Genomic DNA, 22881 nt, shown 5'->3' with positions numbered 1-22881 from the left:
CTAACAGCCACAGTATACTTCCCTCCACCTTGCGGCTTTCTGCAGAACTATTACGTCAAACTCTTGCTTTTGCTACAGAGTTGTTGTTGAGTTCGACTTCGCCCTAGCATCTGCTAGCCGGCTGGTTAGCTCGAATGGGAGAGCGGCTGCCCCGGAAAGGCGGCGGTCCGTGCTTGAGTCCCGGACCAGGACGAATTTTTCTTCAACTGCGAAGCTTTTCTTTTGAGGAATACCTATGGGTTTCCTTTGTAGCAATTGCTACGATTGTGTGAATGTCTTATTTTCCCTTTATTAAGCTTGCCCAAGGTAGCAATTGTGGAAACTAACATCAAGCGTGATCTGGTCTAAGTGCACAGGCATTTTTGAAGTCAAATTCTGTGTTTCATTGAGTCTGAAGTTGGTTTTGTCAGTCTTTTAAAGCAGCTGTAAAATAACGTAAACGAAAATTTGAAACAAATATATTTAAGCATGTTTGAAATATTGTTGCCGTTTCTGTAGTCAGTCATTATGTTCTGAAGTACCGAGTGTGGCTGGTTCTGCAAGTATGATTCATATTCCACATCTTTGAAGAATTGCACAGCCTCCTTTTCGTAGGTGTCCACCAGTGTGTAATTCTGTGTGAAAGACGAAAGGCAGCTTGGGCTTCGTGTCCCCGAAATAGGACAGAGCATCAGCAGATTAATGAAGGAGGTTCAGAGAAGAAAAATTAGAGAGGCACTTAGTTATCCCTACGTGTATGAATGCAAAATTTCACACTCCATTTCACACTCCAGGGTCATGATGAAAATTACTGGTTCACAAAGTGTCTGCTTTAAATTGCTGTCTTTAATGCCAAGCTTTCATGATGTGCTAATCATTGTATGAGGCAGCGGATTTCAGGTGCCTTTTAAAAGGACTCTGAAGTGTTTTTGGTGGTTGTGTACAAATACACAGAGCTAGTAGTGTAGGTCCTACTGCTCCTCGATGGACAGATTTAAGGTCACCAAGTAAAGCATACAATTTATTATTGGGTTTTAAACATCCTTCGCTATAGATTGCAGCAGTGCCACTCCCCATATTTACAGCTCCCTCTGCCCATTCTACGTAGAATGGATGAGTGATGTCACTTGGGTGAGTGATGTGGGAAAACATTTTGCAACGTATGTGTATGACCGCCGTGCTCGTGCCTGCCACTGCAGGGAAATTTCAGAATTCCAGATAAATAATGGCATGTAAACTTCACATGCCAATGCTTTCTGACGTTACCACACTGATAGAATGGTGGTAGACACCCATAAGAACAAATGCTCTAATCCAAGAGACCCGATACGAACCATCCATGGATGGTTTGAAGATGATCCCCCATGAAACACCCAGATGTTCTCTGGATTTCCCTATTTGGATTTGGGATGTTTAGGAATTTTCGGGACATCCCTGGGGTGTAATGCGTTGTCTGGGTGATTAGCTTCCCATGGGCCATCATTGGAAATACTTGAAGCATGCCAATCCATAAAGCTTATTTTTGACGGCATACACCGGGTGTTTCATTTATATAGCTTCACCAAATTTTAAAAAATTGCCTGTGGCAGATAGTCCAATTCTAACCCTTGAACTAAATTACTTGATGAGGCAGGCATTACTTCTATGAGGAATCAAAATGCTTAATTATGTACTATGTAAAATGTACTAACGAACTTTTTTATGAATTGCTTTATGGCACAGACTGCAGTTTATGAACTTTAGCCGGTGAGTTCGCAAGGCGTATCCACTTACAAAAATTCTCAGGATGACAGCAGTTTGAGATTTTAATTTATATAGTGTGCAGCAAAACACTGCCATTCTGGTTCCTTTTCTGCTTCAATGTGTGAAACAACATTTTCTTAGAAAAGTAAGCAGAACAGCGAATTTTTATCCCAGGGTTAACGGCACATATCTAAATTGATGCCATCCTCAGAATTAATTCCCAAGTTGGTATGCCTTGGAAATTCACTAGCTGCAATTTGTAAATTGCAATATGTGCTGTAAATTAGTAGGGAGCCTAATTAGTGAAGTCAATTATGTTTTTGATTGCTTGTGGGAGAAGTAATGTCGGATAGTTTAGTTCGAAGGTTAGAATTGTGCTATGTTCCACAGGCGACTTAAACATTAGTTGCTACTGAAAAATAAACCCAGCATGTAAATCCTAATTTGGATACACTGATGCAATACACTACTGCACAATGCTACTGCACCACTGCAATCAATGCAGCTGTTTCTTCAAAGCTGTGGCACATTTCCGCCAGAGAATACAGATTGCCTGCCTCTTGACAGTACACATGCATTTCTATAGTGTGTGAGGGAAGTGGTGAAATAAAGACTCGAAAATCTGGCCTTCGTGGAAGCTTTTGAGGCTGCATGGAAGAATGCGAGGGGAGATAATGTGACCAAGGTTGACAACGGTACAGACATAACATTCATGTTTCTCATTGCTGTAATGCGCTCGCTGCAGACTGCACGCTGTAGGAAACAGAAGTGCTGTACATAAACATTTTGAGGCCACAGTAACAAGAAAAACTACATTGGAAAAAAGTGTGGGAGCACACGGTTCAAATTGACCGGAAGTAGACAACAATAGTGTCACCACACTACATCACCGCAAGGAGGCAGGACATAGCTATGGTCACACAGAATTAATGTCGAGCGGAATGCCACTACTTGAAAGAAGGGTAATGTTTAACCACTTGTAGCTTTTTCAAACATAAAATTCTTGTGAGAAAACATTCCATGAGAAATATGAAAGTCTTGGCAGTACTTTTAGATACAACTATGCAGATGTATGTGTATGTGAGCAACTCGTACATTAAGCCAAGAAAGTATAACGAATCTGTATAAGGAAATTCTCACAGCCAATGTAAAACAGTGCTTGCTCCAAGGTGGTCGGTCATCGGGGGCAGAGGTCTCGACACCATCCTCGCAGTTGATGGTGAGCTAAGCCCCCTAGATCAGCAGCAAGCGGGGTCCCCAGCTGATATGTGGATGCTGAAGGCAATGCCATTGAGACACTGACATGGTCCTGATCGCAGGCATGAACACTTAGAGCCAAACGATGAAATCTTCAGAAGAGTTAACTGCTGGGCTAATTGGTGATCTTGCATACTAGAAAGATTTTGCGCCAGAACAACACGCACAAGAAAGATGACACCACGGGTGCTTAGGGAGCATGCAAAAGGTATAAAAAATAAGGAAGGCGAGCGACTTGTGGATCACTGCAGGGCTTGTGCCGATTGCTTTCCACGGTTCTGCGATGCGAGGATTCTGGGCAGAGGCAGGCATTGGACATCGTGTGAAACATTGGAAGCCTTCTACATCAAGAAAGTGGGTCTGAACTGTGTTAATGACGCATCGGTTTTCCTTTACGAGGCTGAGCTGAAGTTTCTATTGCACCTACTCTGATAAGACTTTTTACTCCATGTTGCCTTGTATGTGTGCGCGGTGTTTTGCAGGGCTATATATGTCGAAAAAGCGCCCGTGGTGTCGTCGTCTTTCTTGTGCGTGTTGTTTTGGCGCAAAATCTTTTTAGTATGCAATGAAATCTTCCTTGCCTCATTAAGGAAGCTTTCATTGAGTGAGGCCAGGCCGCCTTATGTCACTCTGAAAGCTTCCTTAATGAGGGGCCCTCAGTAAAGGCTTTCTGGGTGCTTCCTCAGCGTAAGGTACCTCCGAGACTACTTCCATGCGTCCTCAAGCCGCTTTTGGCCCTGAACAAGCGCTTCACCCATGGAGGAAGGCAGTGATGGGAGGGAGCATACCGCAGTGCAATTGAAGCTAAACCTGTCGGTCCAACATGTGATTGCACATCAAGATGCACGGTTGGTTTTAGTGTTCCCGCTCTGCAGGGAGAATCACGACAGGGCATTTGAACAAGCATGCGCCAAATAAAAGCTACTGGCATAGCTACAGGGAGCCATACTTCTCAGCAAATCTTGATTCTTGCTCCTTCATCTCGATGCAAGAGGTCACATGTTGCGTTAGCACTGAGCAAATTCACCATAAAGACGTGTAAATCTGCAAAAGAAAAATGAAATAAGGTGTATCTCACAGGTAGTATGCCTGTGAGATGCACCTCTTTTTTACTTGACAAACAAGGAACCACATCGAATTGACTCGCACAGCAAGAACACTGCCAAGAACAAGTAAACAAACGAAAGTGGAAAATAAAGGTTTTTATCATTATCATGAGCCTGTTTTATGACCACTGCAGGACGAAGGCCTCTCCCTCCCTATAGTAGATTTCTGTGGTAGCATACAACTTAAAAAAAAAAAAACAGCAGTTGGCAACCAAGGCACACGGACCGCGCAGGGTTGTGTTACTCCGCCAGCCAATCACAGAAGCAAACAAAATCATCGTCATGAGACCTTTTCAAAGTTGTGTCGTACTTGATACCTCCGGAGGGTCTGCTGTTCTTGAAGAGTCTTATCATCGATGGAAGCAATGAGGTGTGCAACAGGCATAGACAAAGCGCATGGAGTCTGAGCATTTCACTCTTCAAAAGTCTACCCGCGGTGGTTGCTTAGTGGCTATGGTGTTGGGCTGCTAAGCACGAGGTTGTGTCCCCATCGAAATGCGACCACGGCGGCTGCAGTTCAACGGGGGCAAAATGCGAAAACGCCCGTCTATTTAGATTTAGGTGCATGTTAAAGAACGCCAGGTGGTCCAAATTTCCCTAGTCCCCCACTACAGCGTGCCTCATTATCAGATCGTTGTTTTGGCACATAAAACTCCAGAATTAATTAAATCTTCAAAAATCTGTGGTGCAGTTCATTTCACTGCTGAGCCTGTTTTACTCATGAAATTTTGCTGCCAACTGAAGTGAAACTCGACAATAAATAGTTGCATCGAAGCAAGCATTTTATTTCACTTCAATAAAGAGTTCGTTTTTCACCATTCCACTATTGTAGGTGAGGGAAAACTTATAAAATAATGTGCTAATAATTTTATTTTTGTGGTTACCGCCTTATTTGGGTAACGGGAGAAGCTTGAAGTACACATTATTTGCAGCCTCACGGTGGAACAGTGGCTGGTGGTTATGAGGGTGTGCGCGGGGCTTCATCATCATAATCATCAGCCTGATTACGCCCACTGCTGGGCAAAGGCCTCTCCCATACTTCTCCAACTGCCCCGGTCATGTACTAATTGTGGCCATGTTGTCCCTGCAAACTTAATCTCATCCGCCCACCCAACTTTCTGCCCCCCCTGCTAAGGTTCCCTTCCCTTGGAATCCAGTCCATAACCCTTAATGACTATCGGTTCTCTTCCCTCCTCATTACGTGTCCTGCCCATGCCCATTTCTTTTTCTTGATTTCAACTAAGATGTCATTAACTCGCGTTTATTCCCTCACCCAACACAACAATCAAACCCTGGCACGGGGCTTCACTGCAGACTTAAGTTGTATCCGACCACAGTAGCATTCTTTTTTTCTTCGTTGTTTCTTTTTATTTAGCTCTAGAAGAATTATAGAGAAATATATATTTGCAAAACAATCACAGTTCTTTTGAATCTCTCGTTTACTGTTCTACCAAGTGAAGTGCCAAAACCGACTGGTATTGTTATTTGGGAAGATGTGTAATGATGCGTGGCCACCAGTCCCGTACAACCGCGTAGAGCGCAGGACGCTGCGGTTCTAGACATACTGTGCCCACCGCGAAAGGTTAGAAAAACACCTAAAAAGCACAGCAGAGAAGTGGCGACGTCTGACGGCTCGACTGATAACAGTAGAATTGTCATTCAAAATACACAGAATTGTTCTCCTCTTCCGGCAGCGTTTTCTCCACTTCCTTTTTAAGTAAAAAGATGTTGACCCGTAAATATTTTCATAAACAATGGTTAAATTTGTTACTTTTCGCTTTTCCTTCCTGTTTGGCTGTTGCCTTGGCTCAATTTCTCAACTCCTTGCAACACTGGTTTCCAGTTGCCAATTTTGCACAAAAAGTGCTGTACAATTAGGGAAAAACCAGACGAGGCAACGGGTGACAGTCATATTGCTTATGGTTTTAAGGGTGATTGCAGGGTTTGATGATGGACGCTTTTTCACATCAAGTTTGCACTTTATTTAACCCATATTGCGGGTATATGGTTCCGACGATCTGCAAGCGTTGTGGCGAGCTGCCACTCTAGGAAATAATGAAGCAAAAGGAAAAGTTAGAAACTGGCGTTTTCTCTGGCTGCAACTCGTTCCTCAAGCATAGAGACCAGCTGACTACAAACCGAATCACTTTCCTGGTCCCTGGATCAGTCTAAACAAAGAAGGTTGAACTAACGAAGCAACAGCACTGCGCATGACTGTTGAATAGATGGTGACAACTGAACGCATCTCGAGTTAATCACGCGGGCACCGAATCGATGAGAAAACTGGCCTTCACAACCCAGGAGATGCTGATAAATACCGTCGTACAAAAGGAGTGAAAAAGGCAGTAAAATGTTAACCACCGAATAGCTGTCAAGTCTCAACAGTGATTTGGCAGCGCTTTAGGAATGTATGTGAGGATTGGTGGCATGGGCGAGGCAGGGATGGGGGGGTATGCCGCTTAATTTCGGGGGGGGGGGGGACTGGGTACGTGCCTGTTGCGCATGCACTCTGTTGCCTGCCTGCGGAGAAGCGTGAGAACGGTGCCAGGCGCCATCGTCAGCAGGATGTACGCAGTACCTTCGGCAACAATAGCATTGCTAAGCGTTGCACGACGCCGGCATGCCAGTGTTGCTGGAACACATCAGGTTTTGCACTAGAATGTGGTACTTTCTCATGTTTAGTAAACAAAACTAGACAAAAGTGTCCATGCGGCTCTATATTAACATTTCAATTTAAAAATTTGTGTGACGATACAACTTCTTTTTATTGAATAATGCTGTTCGTATAAAGCTTTTAAGAGATGTTCTCGAATCCAGACGTGCGGCTCGCTTCCTTTATCGGTCCTTCGCTGAAGGAGGCCTCACGTGAGGTGAACAAGAGGTCGAAGGAATGTTTCATTGTTTGGGCCTTAGGTGCTAGGTATGCTGCTCAAATTAAAATTGATCTTAGCCAGAAGGCTCGGACTTCTAATTAAAGGTTGGTTGACTTGGGACCCTTCTAGCTGACCAAAGTGAAGCTGGTGAAATACGACTGTTGGATGAAAATGGTTGTGGAACTCCCCTTACCAGTTTCGTTGTAACATCCTATCAGGGACCCTTCAAGGCTGCAAAGTTGTGCTGTGAGTACAGAGAAACTAAAAAAAGAAAGAATTCTGCATGGATTGAAAGGCAAAATATTGCTAATCGAGGAGCCTGTGGTATATTTGCTGGCATTCCTAAGGAAGCTTTTTTCATGCAATTGATCAAATAGCTACTCAGTTGATAAAATTTAAGAAAAATAAAAGCTGTAATGAAAAGAAAATTTTTTGGAGCATGTTTAAGTTTTAAAGGGTCGAGATAGTAAGCAGCGCAGCTAACCATAACATAAGCTGGTGAACCTGCATTTCTTTCCTCCCTCCTATTTCTCTCCAGATTAGATCCGCTTTGTTCCGTGGCACTGCAGCTTCTTGATATTCTAGGTTCATGGTCTGTGCTAGGTTCATGGTCCGTGCCAGTCGGCTGAAGGTGACCATGACACTGGGTGTAGCTTTATTTCTGCCTGTGAGCACAACATTGTAGCAGTTTAATCTGTAGACATAAAATAGGGCTTGGTAACAAGCAAGCTCCAGAAATGTGCTTACGAAAAGGATGGCTTTAGTGCCTTAGTTGGGTACTGGGAAGGGTTATTTGATGTCTAGTCTGCCTTGTGCTCCAAGTATAGTTCTGCAATAACCATAGAGGGCACAAAACGTTGGTGCTTAAGTGTGCTGTCATAGTATTAATAATACACATGACTACAACCAGATGCTGTACGTATGGCTGTATTTATTTGTATACTTTAATTATCAATGGAATTCATCACCAAACTTTGTTGCTCCAAAATACTTTTTAGGTAAGGTGAGGTGCGGCATGTAAAGGAAGCAAAGTAGTGCTTCTTCGCTGCATGAACATGCTGCAAAGCTGTCTCCAGATTGAGCATACCCGCCGTGGTTGCTTAGTGGCTATGGTGTTGGTCTTCTAAGCACGAGGTTGCGGGATCGAATCCCGGCCACGGCGGCCTCATTTTGATGGGGGCAAAATGCGAAAACACTCTTGTAATTAGATTTAGGTGCACGTTAAAGAATCCCAGGTGGTCCAAACTTCTGGAGTCCTCCACTACGACGTGCCTCATGATCGGATCATGGTTTTGGCACGTAAAACCCCATAATGTATTTTTTTTTCCAGATTGGGCATATCCATTAAATCTATGGGTACATCATATGTTGCATAGTTTTGAAATTAGTGACAAAGCAATTCTTTTGTTTCATTATTCTGCAGGAACCATGGATGCATCAGATGCTGCAAGCAACAGTTCCAATGTGTCCGAAAGCGACTCAGACTCTGGCTCGTGCTCTGGATCCAGCTCTGCAATGCAGAGCCGGAAATCTGTGTCTGCTTCACCAAAGCTAGACTCCAGCAACCAGACGGCAAGGACAGGTAAATATGGTAGACATAACAGTTGTCTTGGGCAGTCTAGCTTGCATGTGTCTGCGTAGGTTATGTCCCATAGCTGTTCGTCATGACCCTGTGCAAGTTGGCACCTGTTTGTTTGGTTGCACCTGCAAACTAGCCATCAACATTAGGAGCAATGGATTAGATCAGATTTTGTGAGCAACAACTTCATTTTTTGCACAAATGTTCACGTTGCAGTTTTTCTTTTTCTTTCAAAGTGCAGCTTAATGTCAAAATAGATGGCTGTCGATGAGCTTATTTGTAGCCCTACTTCAAAGTACAACCTTGGTGTTGCTGATGACCTCTTGAGCACACATAATTGAAAAGAAGCACTTGTGGGAGATGTGTATTGCATAAAGAGCTTGCAGGTGGCCTATTTGTATATCATGATGGGAAGAAAAAAAAAAGAAGGAAGTACAGTTTAATGCAACAGAAATAAATTGCTACAATATAAGTAGGAACTTGGAAACATCACATGCATGGGTTGCTGGTTAAAGTGCTTCTGCCATTCTTGGTACACCCTCATGATTTATAGCACAGTGGCCTTTGTGTCACATGAGATGCAACATTGAGCTACTAAAGATGATACATAAGGTATGTAAGCATGAGGTGGCACTATTGCAAGGGATAGGAGTATAGTCAAACCCACTTATAACAATATCCAAGTGCCACGAAAATTTCATTGTTATAACCAATAAATGTTATAACTGGGTTGCACGAAAAAAATCAAAATAGGGGTATGGCAGAGCTGATGTGAGAAAACTATAATAGCAGGCAGGTCAATGCCCCTCCTCAGCACCTTTCTCCATCCGCTGCTGATTGTGTTCACTTGTTTAATTGCTTCCTGGGAGGTCCGATCACGTGTAGCAAGCCATGGCTGTCGGCGTTAAAAAATGGCACTGCTATAACAACTGCAAAGAGGGGTCACGGATGGCACGTGATATGCGAGCACCGCTGAGGCATCGCTTTGGTGGCCCCAAAAGGGGCCTCTTAAAAATTGTGAGAAGGCTGCCGCAGCAGCCTGTCAGCTTGAGAAATCAAGAAACGCTGAGGCGAGATCGCCACAAGCATCTCGCCATGCACTTCTCACTGGCTTGCACGAGAAAACCCTATGTCTGTCAGTCTTGCATGCTTTACGCAAAGCTTGCCTACATCCTCCAAGGCATCCAGGTGCTCCACGTAGTGCGGTGGAAGGTTCCTCACGAAAACAAAGCCCCGGAGGGACTGAATAATCTGCGGGGCTCCTGGAGGACAATGTTGAAGCAGCCTGCCCTACCACGTCATCGCTTTCGTCGTCTCCGTCGCTATCTGATGCAAGCATGTTCGCGACGATCGCCTCATCGGTTTGAAGTACTTAGTTTCCAAATCTATAGTCGTGCGCTTTCTTTTCACCGGCAACGTCCTTGCGATGCCGATGATTAGCGGGCGGATCAGCCATTTTCCATTTTGGCGGCAAGTCAAAATAACTGCTGGTCAAACGAGGCTGAGAAACCACGTGGCCAGGAACAATTTCGACGCAGCCAACAAAGATAAACGCGAGCGATTAAGCTGTTTGCAGAATTGCGCTGAAAGAGGAGCCAACGAGCAACCTGCGAACAGCGCAGTTGACGCTTAGAGCTATGGGTGCAGCCCATTCGTGTTCAGAGGGGTGGAGAGGCAACAGGAGAGAGGTGCGCGGAGATGGCTGGAAAACTAGCGCGCGGCGGCTGTTGGAGCAGTGGCCCAACTTGCAGCAGCTCGAATTTCTCGTTTTCTTTTTTTTTTTCTTTTCAAGGATTTCGCATTCCACTACCCTTTAGCTGAGACACCCAGCTGCTAAAAATCATCGTTATAACCAATAATGTGGCTTCGGGGCATTGTAGTATGAGGGTTATTTCACCACTGAACAAATACAAAAGTTGACGATGCAGCAGCTTCTCGTTGTTATATACAATATATTGTTAAAACCGATATATTGTTAAAACCGGTATCGTTATAAGTAGGTTCGACTGTATTGCAAAGCCTCTGCAGTGACGCATACAGTTCAATACTGTTCAAAACAAACACCATGCATATAGCATACTGGAGTTGGCTCACTTAAGTAGTAACAGACAGTTGACCAACTAGGTCGTCAACAAAGCAGTGGGGCTCTTAATTTCTCTCTAGCTGTTTTGCATCGCATGCTTAGGAAAAGGGGAGAATGCCGACATGAAATGTGGGGCCTGTATAAGGATGAATTGCCAAGCAGTTTGTGTGGCGTGGCCTGGCACTTGAGATGAGTATCTAGACTACTGATGTTTTGAACAGCAAATTATAGATAATAATAGATTCTAGGACATTAATATCTGTGATAGCTGAAGTACTTTTTCCCCCTTTCTTTTAGGAGATGATGATGATGACAGAAATGGAAGTGAGTCTGGCAGCAACCAGGCATCCAGCTCGGATTGTGACAGTGGGAACTCGGATGCCGAGAGCGATGCTCCCAGTGCCCCTTCACAGCAACGACGAGTCTCTGAGAGCTCCGCACATGATGAAAGCTCTCGAGATGAGCGGCGGAAACGGGCCAGCAATTCACGACCCGCGAAGCAAGTCTGGGATGAGAACCCGGACATGTATGGTGTGCGTCGATCTGGTCGGTGCCGCAAGGAGCCAGAGCGATACACTGTTGATGTAAGCACCTCACAGTTGTATTTGCAAAGTGCAGTTGTATTTGCCAGTAGCAACTGTATCATTGGGAGTTGCAGATCAAGTGCCAGCGCATAATGTGACATGTTAAGCTTTCTCCCTTCTGCCCATTCACACCATGGGCAAGTCATGCACTGTTCGTTCTTCTTCATCTTCACTCTATGACTTACGAGTAATATTTCCTTAGCTACATTTATCTTTACAAGCAAGATGACACTGCATTCTGACATTAGCTTACTTTCTTGAATAGGGTGTATTGATTGAGCCATTGTCTTTGCTACCCTTAAGTAACCTGCCAAATGCCTGTCTCTATTTGCAGGAATCGGAGGGTAGTGACACAAAAAAGGCATCTCGGGGCAGCACTGCACGATCCCGGAAAGCGTCAGTATCTGACATTTTCTTGCTCTCTTTTATTCTGCATATCATTTTGTAATAATGAGCTTGTAAATGGAACTTGCTGCAAAGCGGTAATGCCACTAATGTGTGGCAAGCATTGTTTATGACATCAACATGACATTGCGTGTCCTTTTCTCGCTCCCCTCTGCTCTGTTGACAGTCCGGCTGACTGGAGGTCCAGTGGAAACAGTGACAGTGATGATAGTGATGCAGAGGCAAAGCCTCGCAAAACTGTTCCCAAGCGTGCTCCTCCTCCGAAGCGGCAGCCTGCAGCATCACAGCGGCGGCAGGCAAACCGTGTCACCTACCATAGCTCTGATGAGAGCTCTGATGAGCAGTCATCGGATGATGACAGCGATGATGATGGCAAGCGCCAAGGGACAAGGCGAGCTGCTAAGGCAGTGAGGTGCGTTACCAAGCAAGGGCGCAATGCATGTCGCATGCATAGACTTTATCACCTTATTTCTCATGTTAAGGAAAGTCTTAATAAATGAAACCACTCAGGACAACAGAAGTGTGCACTGTATCAAGAGCTTTGCTGAAGCAAACAGGGTCACCTGGAATGCTTATGACTCGCAGACATCACCGCTGGGTGATGCTGTGTCCATTTTTTGCCTGTTTACATTTTTCAGCAAATATTCTTATTATATAGAACCTCATTCGTACGTTCCTGTTACGTACGTTTCCCTGACGCCAATGTTTGCTATCGAGAACACAAAAAAAATGACCCAATAGAGTTACATGCGGCACTTGTGTGGCATTCACAGCTATCACTGCTAATTCTATTGTGATAAGCACCATAACCTCCCTGTTTCACAGCGTGTGGTGCCATCAGAAGCATAGCGCACACTTTTAACAGGCGACAGCCGAAATGCGCTGCCCTTCCCTGCTGCAGACTGCTATCGTTTATGTCTTCCGGCTGCTAGATCCCATGTGAACAAGAAAAGGCGGGAAGCGTGCACTATCGAGAGCAGTATATAGCTGCCCTTCTCATGTGAAAACGACGGTGTGCACAGTTTCTTATTCCGGTACCAGCAAATCTTTGCCCAGGTCGTCGCATGCCGCATTCACAGATATTGCTGCCATACCTATTGCGATAAGCATCTTCACCTATCTGTTTTGCAGCGCGTGGCACGTAGCATCATTGATAGCGTACTGCACGTTTTTAGTAGGCGATAACCCAAATGCACCGCCGTTCCCTGCTGCAGGCAGGGCGATGTGGCCATCATGTTTCACTTTGACAGCATCCGGCGTTGCCCACAAGCTCGATTTTGTTTCGGTTTCCCGTCGCCCTCTTAAGACACAGCGCAATAGAAAAACAACAAAACACATCTCGAGCCACCGGAGCACCGCCAGCTTGACATGTGTCAGTGTCTCGTGCCACAATGATCAGCACTACATTACGTAGATGTCAACAATAGTTGAGTCTGTGCAACTTGTTCAGTTACTTTGGATCGCATGTATTTCGATTTAGTATGTTTTTTTCTTTTGCTGTTTTTTCCAGAACCTATGAATGAGGTTCTACTGTGTGTGTGTGTGTGTGTGTGTGTGTGTGTGTGTGTGTGTGTGTGTGTGTGTGTGTGTGTGTGTGTGTGTGTGTGTGTGTGTGTGTGTGTGCGTGTGTGTTTTGTGACCCAGTACTTGCACAGTACTGAGAAACATTGGGCACATCCATCTATGTTCTGTGTTGCAAAATACAGACAATCTCTGCTGATATACAGACAATCTTTCTTTGCTGAGAAAAATTACATGTAGTCATCAGCAAGTTGAGTGTAATGTTTTAGCAAGAAAGTTGCAATAAGCTGAATGCATTTATGCCACCACTTCATATGGTATCTTGGGTATTTAAGTGAGCTGTGCCCTCAAGTACAAATGTCTGGACTTTCCTTGTCTTTCAATGTCATTCTACAATTTGCCACACAATTGCTCTTTGTAGAATAGACTGGTACAAAGACAGGAAAAATAGACTGGAAAGACCGAATTAATGGCTACAACATTGTGCTGCCGGGAATGATGTTGCTGGTTTTATTCCTGGTCTCTAGCTACATTTCAAAGGGGGCAGAATGCAAGAACACTTGTCCCATTCTTTGGAGCACGTTTAAGAACCCCAGGTGGTCAAAATTATTGCATTGCCCTTGACTACTGCATCCCTCTTAGTTCACTGTGAAGCTTTGGGATGTTAAGCCCCACAATTTAATTTGACTTTATGCGAAGGACAGGAAAGAAACTGCCATCCTTAACTGAATCTAGTGCGCACTTTGTTTCGTAGAAAATGGGTCCAAGAAAGAATGGTTTTGAAAATTGCCTACACGTTACAATTGGATACAAAACCAAAACTGTGTTTGCTGTGTGGGCAGCAGCCTACTTTCAGAGCCCTCAGGGCCGACATCATCGCGATCACAAGATGGCAACAGAGCACGTTTTCTTGAAGGTTGCTGTGGGTTCATTCTGTGCTCTACTACGATCTGGAGTGGTATTCTCGGTCAGTCAGTTTGGGAGACCATCACTATCGCGAAATTTCGTGTGACTCTGCACCGGATGCATCGGCATATATGGCTGCCAGTGTTTCTTGTGGTTAGCCAAGCTCACTATCTGTCAGTCGCATACTTCGACAACTTGGATGCAGAGTCACATAAATCTTGGGTAAATGATAGTACTGTATTTACTTGATTCTAATGCACCCTCGATTGTAATGTGCAACCCATTTGCCGTGACCTAAAAAAAAGTCCTTTACTGTACCGTGCACCTCATTCTTTCATACAGAAAAACAACTTTCTCTCATTTGAAAAAAAAAAAAACAAAGATTTATTCCTAATGCACTAAAGTTGCGATAAATAAAAAAAGTCGCAGTTTTGCCAGCGAGGCTAAGTGTTGATTACGATAACAAATTAGTAGACAGCTACACAATAAGTAAGGATAGTAGTTTTATTGGCCATATAAACTTTTTTTAAGCATTCGCTTACTAACTAAATTAAGAAGCATGGTGTCATGCGCGCCCAAGCAAAGATTGGACACGTCTCATGCAGTGACCGCAGAAACTCTCTCAAAACGCTGGAGTTAGAAAGTGCGGTAGCAGGAGTGAGCGAATTGACCTTTGTGTGGCCTCTCGCTTCAATGCGAACTAAGCAACAAGAACACAGCGCGGTGCGCCTAGATGCGTAGACTTTCCTCTGCATCGCACATCGCTTCCAAGGTAGGGGCTGTGCAGCCATGCCGTACGTAGCAGCCACCGGAGAGAACACCTCTTGCGCCAGTCGCGCACGCAAATTTCGGGAACTCCGAACGCTCATGATGCGGCTCGATTTCCGTCTGTCTCCGCACATGTGATCGCTTTCTTTTAATTGCGGCATCGTCTTTGCAGTCAGCAGTTCCACCCTGATAAAGTAAAGGCAGAAAACGGGAAGACTGACTGCGCACTAACCTACAGCTCATGGAGGAAGCTACTGCAGCTAGGCTCGAAGTGTGTACGAGGCGGCCATTTTGAAATGCCGATGGTGATATGGTAACGCAGGTTTAGAGTCATACTCAATTCTAACGCGCACACAATTTTTGGACCCATTTTATTGGAAAAAAAAGTGCACATTGGATTTGAGTAAATACGGTAGCATCCCTATGTTTGATTGCTCAAGAATACTGCCCCTGTGTGCTAGGTATCTGTGACTGATGAGGCGTAAATGGTGATGGCGACGTGCCACTTCAATTTTAAAAGCTTAAGAAAAGAAGAAATGTGTGTTCTGCAAACGTAAATTCTACACGTCTTGTTTTTTTCTCATTGTGAACGTGGGGGGCATGCTGTATATATCTTACTTTAGACCGTGAAAATTGGGTGCGCATTAAATTTGGGGGTGCATTAGAAAAGGGAGAATAGGGTAGCTTGCATGCTGGCTTGTTCTGTTGGTCGTGTTCTTTCTTACCTTTGGCAATTGCCTTTGGTTCTTTTGACCGTCCAGCCCTAAAAGTGCACCTCATACATTTAGCCTTGCAACATTTTATTGCACAACCTGGGTCGATTTAACAGTAGGCATTATCTATGGTTGGTTGTGTGACTTGGACTTGTGACCTGCACAGCTACAAGGAACAGAGTGCAGAGGAGACTGGCTCGGATGACCTCGTGGAGGTGGAGTATGACGAACAAGCTGCTGCTGCTGAGGTCTCCAATTCTGAGACGGTTGAGAGGGTGATCGACCATCGTGTAGGAAAAAAGGGAGGTGAGTGAGCTTGAGTTCTGTCATGTTGCATGTTGTCAAATACGATTGTTTGAAGAGATGAGACATTCTAACATAAACATGTCTGAAGGGCCGTTGCAAGAATGTCTGTGCAATGGATGCTTTGAAAGGCAATGCTTTGCAACATTGCACATGTCACCATTACAAGCATATGTCACCATTATGATTGCTGTAGTTGCTGATAGAGAAGTAGTTGCCAATTTGAAGTCACAAATGTGCGATGCTCCTGTACTACATTTGGTGCTATGAGTAACACGACTGCTGCAGTTTTTGCTAAATTGTTGTTGTTTGGCATCGTCCACACTGTAAATGTTTTAGCTAGTTTTTTTTAAGGGACACTAAAGATCTCTAAGGCGTCAGTATTATCGTGAACAGAGCCTTAAGAATAGAGAAATCGAGGTAAATGCAGGACATGGTTAGAGACTTCCCCGGGACATTCGAGTACTTGCCCGATGACGAAGGCGCTCCTCATTCAAATTTTGTCACTAGTACTCAGTAATTCATTATAAAACGTCATTGTATTGCATTATAAGACTAAAGGAAATGCTACTTGTCCAGTTCTATTTCATTTTTAGAAAAAAGAACTCGTTGACATTATTCATGACGATGACTCGGGCGGTCGAAAGGTTTCATTTTCGCCCGACTCTGTGCCACCCACACTTTCGCGTTTCAGTACTTTCGTTGCTGCATAGTGCTGCACTGGTGTCATTGCATCATAGTGCTGACAAGTGTCATTCCTGCATGTCCTTAGACAGAGAATCTGAGCATATTCTTTTGCATGTAGCCACGGGAGCCACAACCACAGTGTACGCGGTGGAGGAGTTCGGCGACCCGAATGCTGGTGCGGCCGAGCTGCCAGACGACGAAAAAGAAACGCAGTACCTGATCAAATGGAAAGGCTGGTCGCACCTCCACAACACATGGGAGAGCATGCAGACACTGCAAGAGCAGAAGGTCAAGGGCCTCAAGAAGTTGGAAAACTATATCAAGCGTGAGGACGACCTTCGTCTCTGGTAAGTCTGCCTTTCACTCCTTGCTACCTGAACTGTGCAGTGTATTCTATGAAAGTGAGACTGAATCTGGAACTACCTACCTTGTGTTATTAGAAGTTGCTCCACTGAACGTTTTGCATGGAGTCCGTATTTATTTCTCAATGAACACAGAAAACTGGTGATTTCATTCGGACCACTGGTTTTGAAGGTACACTCAAATCTCGTTAATACGAACACGCTTAATTTAAGCTTTCGGTTAATTTGAACTGATGCTGTGATCCCGTCAAAGTTATATGCATTCCAATGGGCAAAAGCACCTAGTAATGCGAACATGCAAGCATTTGCGATGGTTAATTCGAACATACTGCACTCCGACAGTGCTCTGAGCAGCACACCAAATCACGCGGCAGCGCCTCCGACCAACAGATACACTGGCAGCCGTAGCCACACCACGGCAACGCTAGGCCTAGCTACTTTGACGTTCGTTACCAAGCTTCTTGCTGTTTTGTGTCGTGTTTTTCATTGAAACAATTTGCCACTGTTAGCAATGGCGCCGACTCTGTCTTTCTAATCTTCGCAAACTGCTTCGAAGCGCAGAAAGCATAGCGTGTTGCGTAACGCTGATTCCCGAAAGTAAGCTTCACCCCAGTACAGCAGGTATCACGGTGAAACATACCAAAAGTTAGAAGGGGCAATCGTTACGGGACATGGTACGTTTCCTTTAATTATACACACGTGCACCAGCCGTCTCCTATCACAGTACAAGCACCGGTACGCCTAATAAGTGTACTGGAAGGTCTTTGGGGCTATTTCGGATGTGCCTGTAACGATTTGAGCATGCAAAAACATGCATTCATTTTTTCGGACTGCCTGATTTTTCTGCCCGAAAAATCGTATGTGCACTGTGATTCGTGAATACATGTAAATAAATTTTATGGAACTTCCCACTTGTGTTAGATCAGTGCACATGCTCCACTGCAGGTAAACAAATTTTCGGGCCCCTTAGAGTTTGAATTATCGAGACTCGATTGTACAAAATTTTACCAAATAGTAGAATACATGAGATGTACGGTTGAGTTCAGTATCTCTTTGGGACGAGAGGGAGCAATTCTCTGTGCAGTGGGTCTGTTTGTATTATTTACCGTGATTAGTGTCACTCAGTGCAGTTTAAAAAGATGGATAGCTGGTTTTTGAATATTTAGCAACTAGCCGATTGCCAGTTTCTTCTTTCACCAGAAATAGCAATGTTGCACTTTGCTGGGAATTCTGAGCCCAATAATTTGGGAAAAGGTGGGAAAACTAGGGATGATAGTGTTTTGGGACACTTTATCTCATGGGCATTGTTTTCAGCAGCTTCTGTGAGAGCACCACTTCCATTGAAAAAGGCTCACTTGTGACCGACTCACTCATGTGCCCACGCACATTTTTTCTTTCTTTTGTCTTTTGTCTCTGCCCACATTGCAGGCGCGACAGTGCCTGCCCAGAGGACGTTGAGTACTACGAGTGCCAGCAGGAGCTCTCTGAGGAGCTGCAGTTCAAGCACATGGAAGTGGAGAGGATTATTTGTGAGTGCCGACCACCCCCCCACGAAGGTGCCCCCATTTCCCCCCTCTCATTATCATTCGGATGCCATGCTTGCATGTTTACAGCCTTGCATGACGCGCATGTCAGCCCCCTACTTGAGCAGTGATTGCAAAAAAAGAAAAAAGAAAGGAAAATATGAAAAGGTTAGAAAAATAGATGACAAAGAGCGGCTGTCACATGCTCACATGCTTATGTCAAGGGTGGCTGTGCAGCTTCGCCTTCTTGCTAATGGTCGCATGGCAGGAGTGCCTGTGCTCGTGTTGGTATCTTGATATTAGCGGTGGCAAGTCGCATGAGGAGGAAAAGAAGCATCGTGCAGCATGAATTTTGACTGGCTTGGGTTGAGTGTGATAGGCACTGTTTTAAAGTAGTGACAATATGATTTGCTGACTTTCACGGGCCTTTTATTTAACTTTATTTAGTCTTTAACTGACAAGTTGCGTTGGCAGGTTCAGAAGTCAGCGTAGCCTATGCAGAAGAGCTGTGGCACACTCAATGCTTATTATTATTATTATTATTATTATTATTATTATTAGTTGTTCAGGAACCATATGTGTTTCTAATTGGTAATATTATAATTTTTTTAGGGGGGAGAAAGGGACTGGCTTTTGTGGGACCACTGGTGCTTGGTTCAAGTGGATTGATTAAAGCTGTTTTGGTACATGTTAGTGCCAGGTTATCCCGCTTCTTCTAGGCTCTGCTTGATAGCTTTTTGGAAAGCAGTCAAAGCAAGTAGAATCATGCATTTAAAATTTGCCGTACATGTTGGGTACCTTAGAAAGGCACTGATCAAATTTGAAGCATGCTGCTGTGAACACAGCTTTTAGACTTTGATGCTTAATTTAAATGACTAAAGTCATTTTGCAGTAAGCATTTTCATGGGAGCACATAATGTGGGAACACATGAAATTAAGCATACAAAGCATGATCTAAATCTTGTGATGCATGATTTTTTCACTCAGAATTTTGCATAGGCTCTAGATTTTTAGTGCATAAATGCCACAGGTAGTGGCTTTGCTTTGTCATTGCATTACAGTAGTTTCAGTATTATTTTTAGTGCAAATTTTATTAGCTTTATGGATTTAAAGTAGTGGCATAGCAAATTATTTTTGGTGCATCCTTTATGTGCGCAAGGAAATGCTCTCTCATTTGAGTCTTTTCAAGAATGAATTGCGAATCGGTTTTGCCTTGATGGAGTCGCCAAGTGGGTGACTGTTCGAACATCCTATAGTGCTTCAGACTTTTTTTCTTTTTTTTTTTGTAACATCAGTTGATCTTTGTCCTTACGTTTATTGTAAACTTTCGTTACACTACACTAACATGTCTTTCTTGCGAGTTGGAAGGGCAGTGTGTTCACGTATTAACATCTTCGAGCTTCAATAGATCACTTTGCTTAGTCTTCACTCAACATTAATTTGTCATGCAAAATCTCGTTCTGATCTGTCTCTTCTGCAAAAGGTGAAGCTGTACGATATGCATCCAGTTCGTGCTTCCATGAAAGGTAGTAGATATTTTGCAAAAAAGCAAAGGTTAAGAAGCATTGCTTAATATGTGAGATTTAACATTCAAATACATAAGCTTGCATATTGCTTACTACTGAAGAGTCTTTTATTATGGTTAGAGCACTTCCTTGAAGCTTTTCTTTGTCATTTTGGCATTTTGGTACATTGTTTTGAACATATAGATCCTGCTGGTCTGCAATTAATTTTGAAAAGGCAACGCTTCTGCATACATTTAGCTTATGGTGGTGGATTAGGTGGCTGGATTTAATTTGTTGGCCTCCATTTATACATTACATTTCTGGTTTATTGCTTGCTTCTGTCAAGGCTTCAAGTAGTCATCCTTGTGCATGTTACGGTTATAGTGCACTTTTTGTTAGTGCTGTTGCTGTTTGGATGGGCTGCTTATATTCACAGCACGTACGCGTCTATTGAACACATGATCGGCTACCAATGTTCGTCCGTATTCACTGCCACCAACTAGAAAGGAAGTTATTGCTTATATTAATGAGGCCCAAGAAGTGCCATGTATGGGGCTGTAATTACTGTACAAAATCAACACATGAGAGAATTCGGACTTTTTACAGTGGCAAGTCCCCGTTCTTTGAGGCTAAATGCTTCCAGCTGCTGATTGTGGCAATGCCTAGGAAGTTGCATTAAGCCAGCATGTTCAGAAAAGCTGTAGCCTACTTTGGGACCTAAGTGCAGCTTGCATGTTTAGCTGAATTGTGGTAATATTGCGAGGACAGCATTTGTCACAGTAATTGTGTCTTTTGAAAACTCATCAGAAATTTCAGCTCGAAAACCGCATCAGGTTAGGCAGGCACAGAACACCTTGTCAGGCCTACTTGAACATCTGATAAATGGCTGAATTTAAATAAGAAAAATGGTTCTTTAGCTCACACTTGGGAACTGAATAATTGGCTGCAGAATGTGACAAGGCCATCATGTTTTTACTGACGTATGGCCAATTTCAGCATGTGCACCTAGCTGTGAGTGTAGTGGCAGCTGCTTGTTTGCAGTGTTGATCTGGCAAGCATCAGGTGCATTGCAAATATCAGGCGCACCATTTTGCCAACGCTGGGATTCATGTAAACATGCAATCATCATCCCTCCTCCCCTCTCCACCACCACCACCATCATCTCCAGCAGCCTCCCTCCTTCCCTGTTTTTGACTTTGACTCTTGTGTGTGAAAGTAGACAACTGTTGCAGTGCTGGCTTTATGCCTTCTAAAGAACAGGATGTGAGGTTTTTTTTTTTCTTTCTTGCTTTTTCTTCCCCCCTGGCTTTTCTGTGGTGTTTGTCGTATGGATTAGTGTGCCAGGTATTGTGGGCATTTATAAGTGTGTTAAGTAGCAGAAATTCTGGTTTGTCGGGCTGTTTTACTTTGATTTCCTTGCCGTAAGAGTAATTATTGAGACAATAAAAAGGTGGTAAGGCTTGTAGTCCTCAGAATAGGCTTAAAACATTACGTTATGTAATCCTTGTGTAGATCCGAACTATGGAAAAATGATGAATAAAATTGGAACACAAGAATTTACCACAACCTTGAAGTAGCATTGCAGAATAAGAGGGGCCACATTTATAACACAATGCTTTTAGTGGCTGTTCAGTACTAGAGCCCATTGTATAGAGCTGGTTGACAGGGTCGATGTGCCATGTTAATTTCATGTTCTAATTCTTTTTAATTTCTTTGACTGATCACGGGGGGTACTCTGTGTCAACCTTAATAAACATGTTCATTTCGTCTGCTGCTGAAGTTCTGATTGGCTGGGGTGGGGTATGCGTGAAAAGGAGACAGGCACCCCCAACCAATCAGCACTTCAGCAGCAGACAAAATGGACACATTCACTAAGTGGACACTTACAGAACACCCCTCAGGACTCTGCTTTGTTGACATATACTGGCACACATATACTGCACTGGTAATGAAAGTTGCCTAGCAATAACTGATTTGCACACGTGCCTTTTTGCCTAGTGTGCATGCTGTTTTATGCCATTGCAGTTAGGAGGCATGAAAAACACTTATTATGTTGCGTTTATTTGTTAACTGCCCTCATGGTCCTAGGCTTTTGTTGCTTACTACAGTCAAAGCACATAGAATGGACACATGTACAATGAAGTACAGTTAAACATCGATATGACAAACTTCAGTATAATGAAATTCTCAATATAACAAAGTATTTAACTTTTCACAGCTTCTTGTGGTTGTTTCACAACCATGTATATAGAACCTCAATAGAACGAAGTGTGTTTATACAGTATTTAAGTATAAAGAAATTCACTGCTGCCACAAAAGAATACTGATAAAATAAATGGAAACTTCCGCAGATATAGATAGTTAAATGGTTTAATTACAAGCGCCGTTTGTGAATGCACCCCTCAGATCGCATGCCACATGACCCAAAGCCACCATCAAAGTGGAGCAGCATCGGGTTCCGTATAGGGTCCTAAGTGCGATTAGATCCTATCGTGCCCCGCATGCTGTATCCTTTGGGTAAAGCGTACTGTACTTTGGGTGAGAGTGAAAGCATGCGAGGCTCAGCCAAATATGGTGGCTTGATGGGTGCATTCGTGCAAGAAAAGAGAAGGGGGAGGGGAACCGCAGAAATGTAATCAAGTGCGCAAGACGGTGGGAGGGGGGCAGTTTTGTGTGCATTTCTTTTCCTAGCACGGCTGAGCGCATATGCGCCCGACGTGCCGTGTTAGAGGTAATCTGCCATGTGTGCAGAGTCGTTTGGTGAAGACTGTGCAGAATCATGTGCACTGTCTTCCCGCGCTTTTAGTACTAGAGGTTGCGTAATCTCGAGTCTTTGAGATGCATTGAAGTGAGAGGTCGACGAAGCATTCGCTCCCTGCTGCTGGCGCTTCTCATGATAGCGTCGTCACACTGCGAGCCACAATATCAGCTGCGGGAGCAGAATGGCTGGCTTCCCTTTATTCGTACTACCAAATGTGAAGACA

The 22881-nt window shown here is 44.0% G+C and overlaps 1 protein-coding gene across 2 annotated transcripts in view; it reads left to right on the top strand.

Moving 5' to 3' along the window:
* The window catches only part of Chd1 (chromodomain-helicase-DNA-binding protein 1), an 85865-nt gene that overhangs the window by 5410 nt on the left and 57574 nt on the right, over positions 1–22881 (top strand). Inside the window, exons 2-8 of one of the 2 annotated variants that reach the window (XM_050188881.3) lie at positions 8382–8540; positions 10918–11204; positions 11539–11600; positions 11776–12021; positions 15684–15823; positions 16626–16854; positions 18298–18398. In XM_050188881.3, the coding sequence (XP_050044838.1) occupies positions 8387–8540; positions 10918–11204; positions 11539–11600; positions 11776–12021; positions 15684–15823; positions 16626–16854; positions 18298–18398 (1219 nt within the window). In that variant the 5' untranslated portion in view covers positions 8382–8386. Of the gene's footprint in view, positions 1–8381; positions 8541–10917; positions 11205–11538; positions 11601–11775; positions 12022–15683; positions 15824–16625; positions 16855–18297; positions 18426–22881 lie in introns of both variants that reach the window. The other variant, XM_055077013.2, reaches the window with a different exon arrangement.

This window comes from Dermacentor andersoni, chromosome 2 (assembly GCF_023375885.2).
Source record: "Dermacentor andersoni chromosome 2, qqDerAnde1_hic_scaffold, whole genome shotgun sequence".
Lineage (NCBI taxonomy): Eukaryota > Metazoa > Arthropoda > Arachnida > Ixodida > Ixodidae > Dermacentor > Dermacentor andersoni.
The sequence above is the reverse complement of the archived record's forward strand: the minus strand, read 5'-3'. Positions and strand labels throughout refer to the sequence as shown.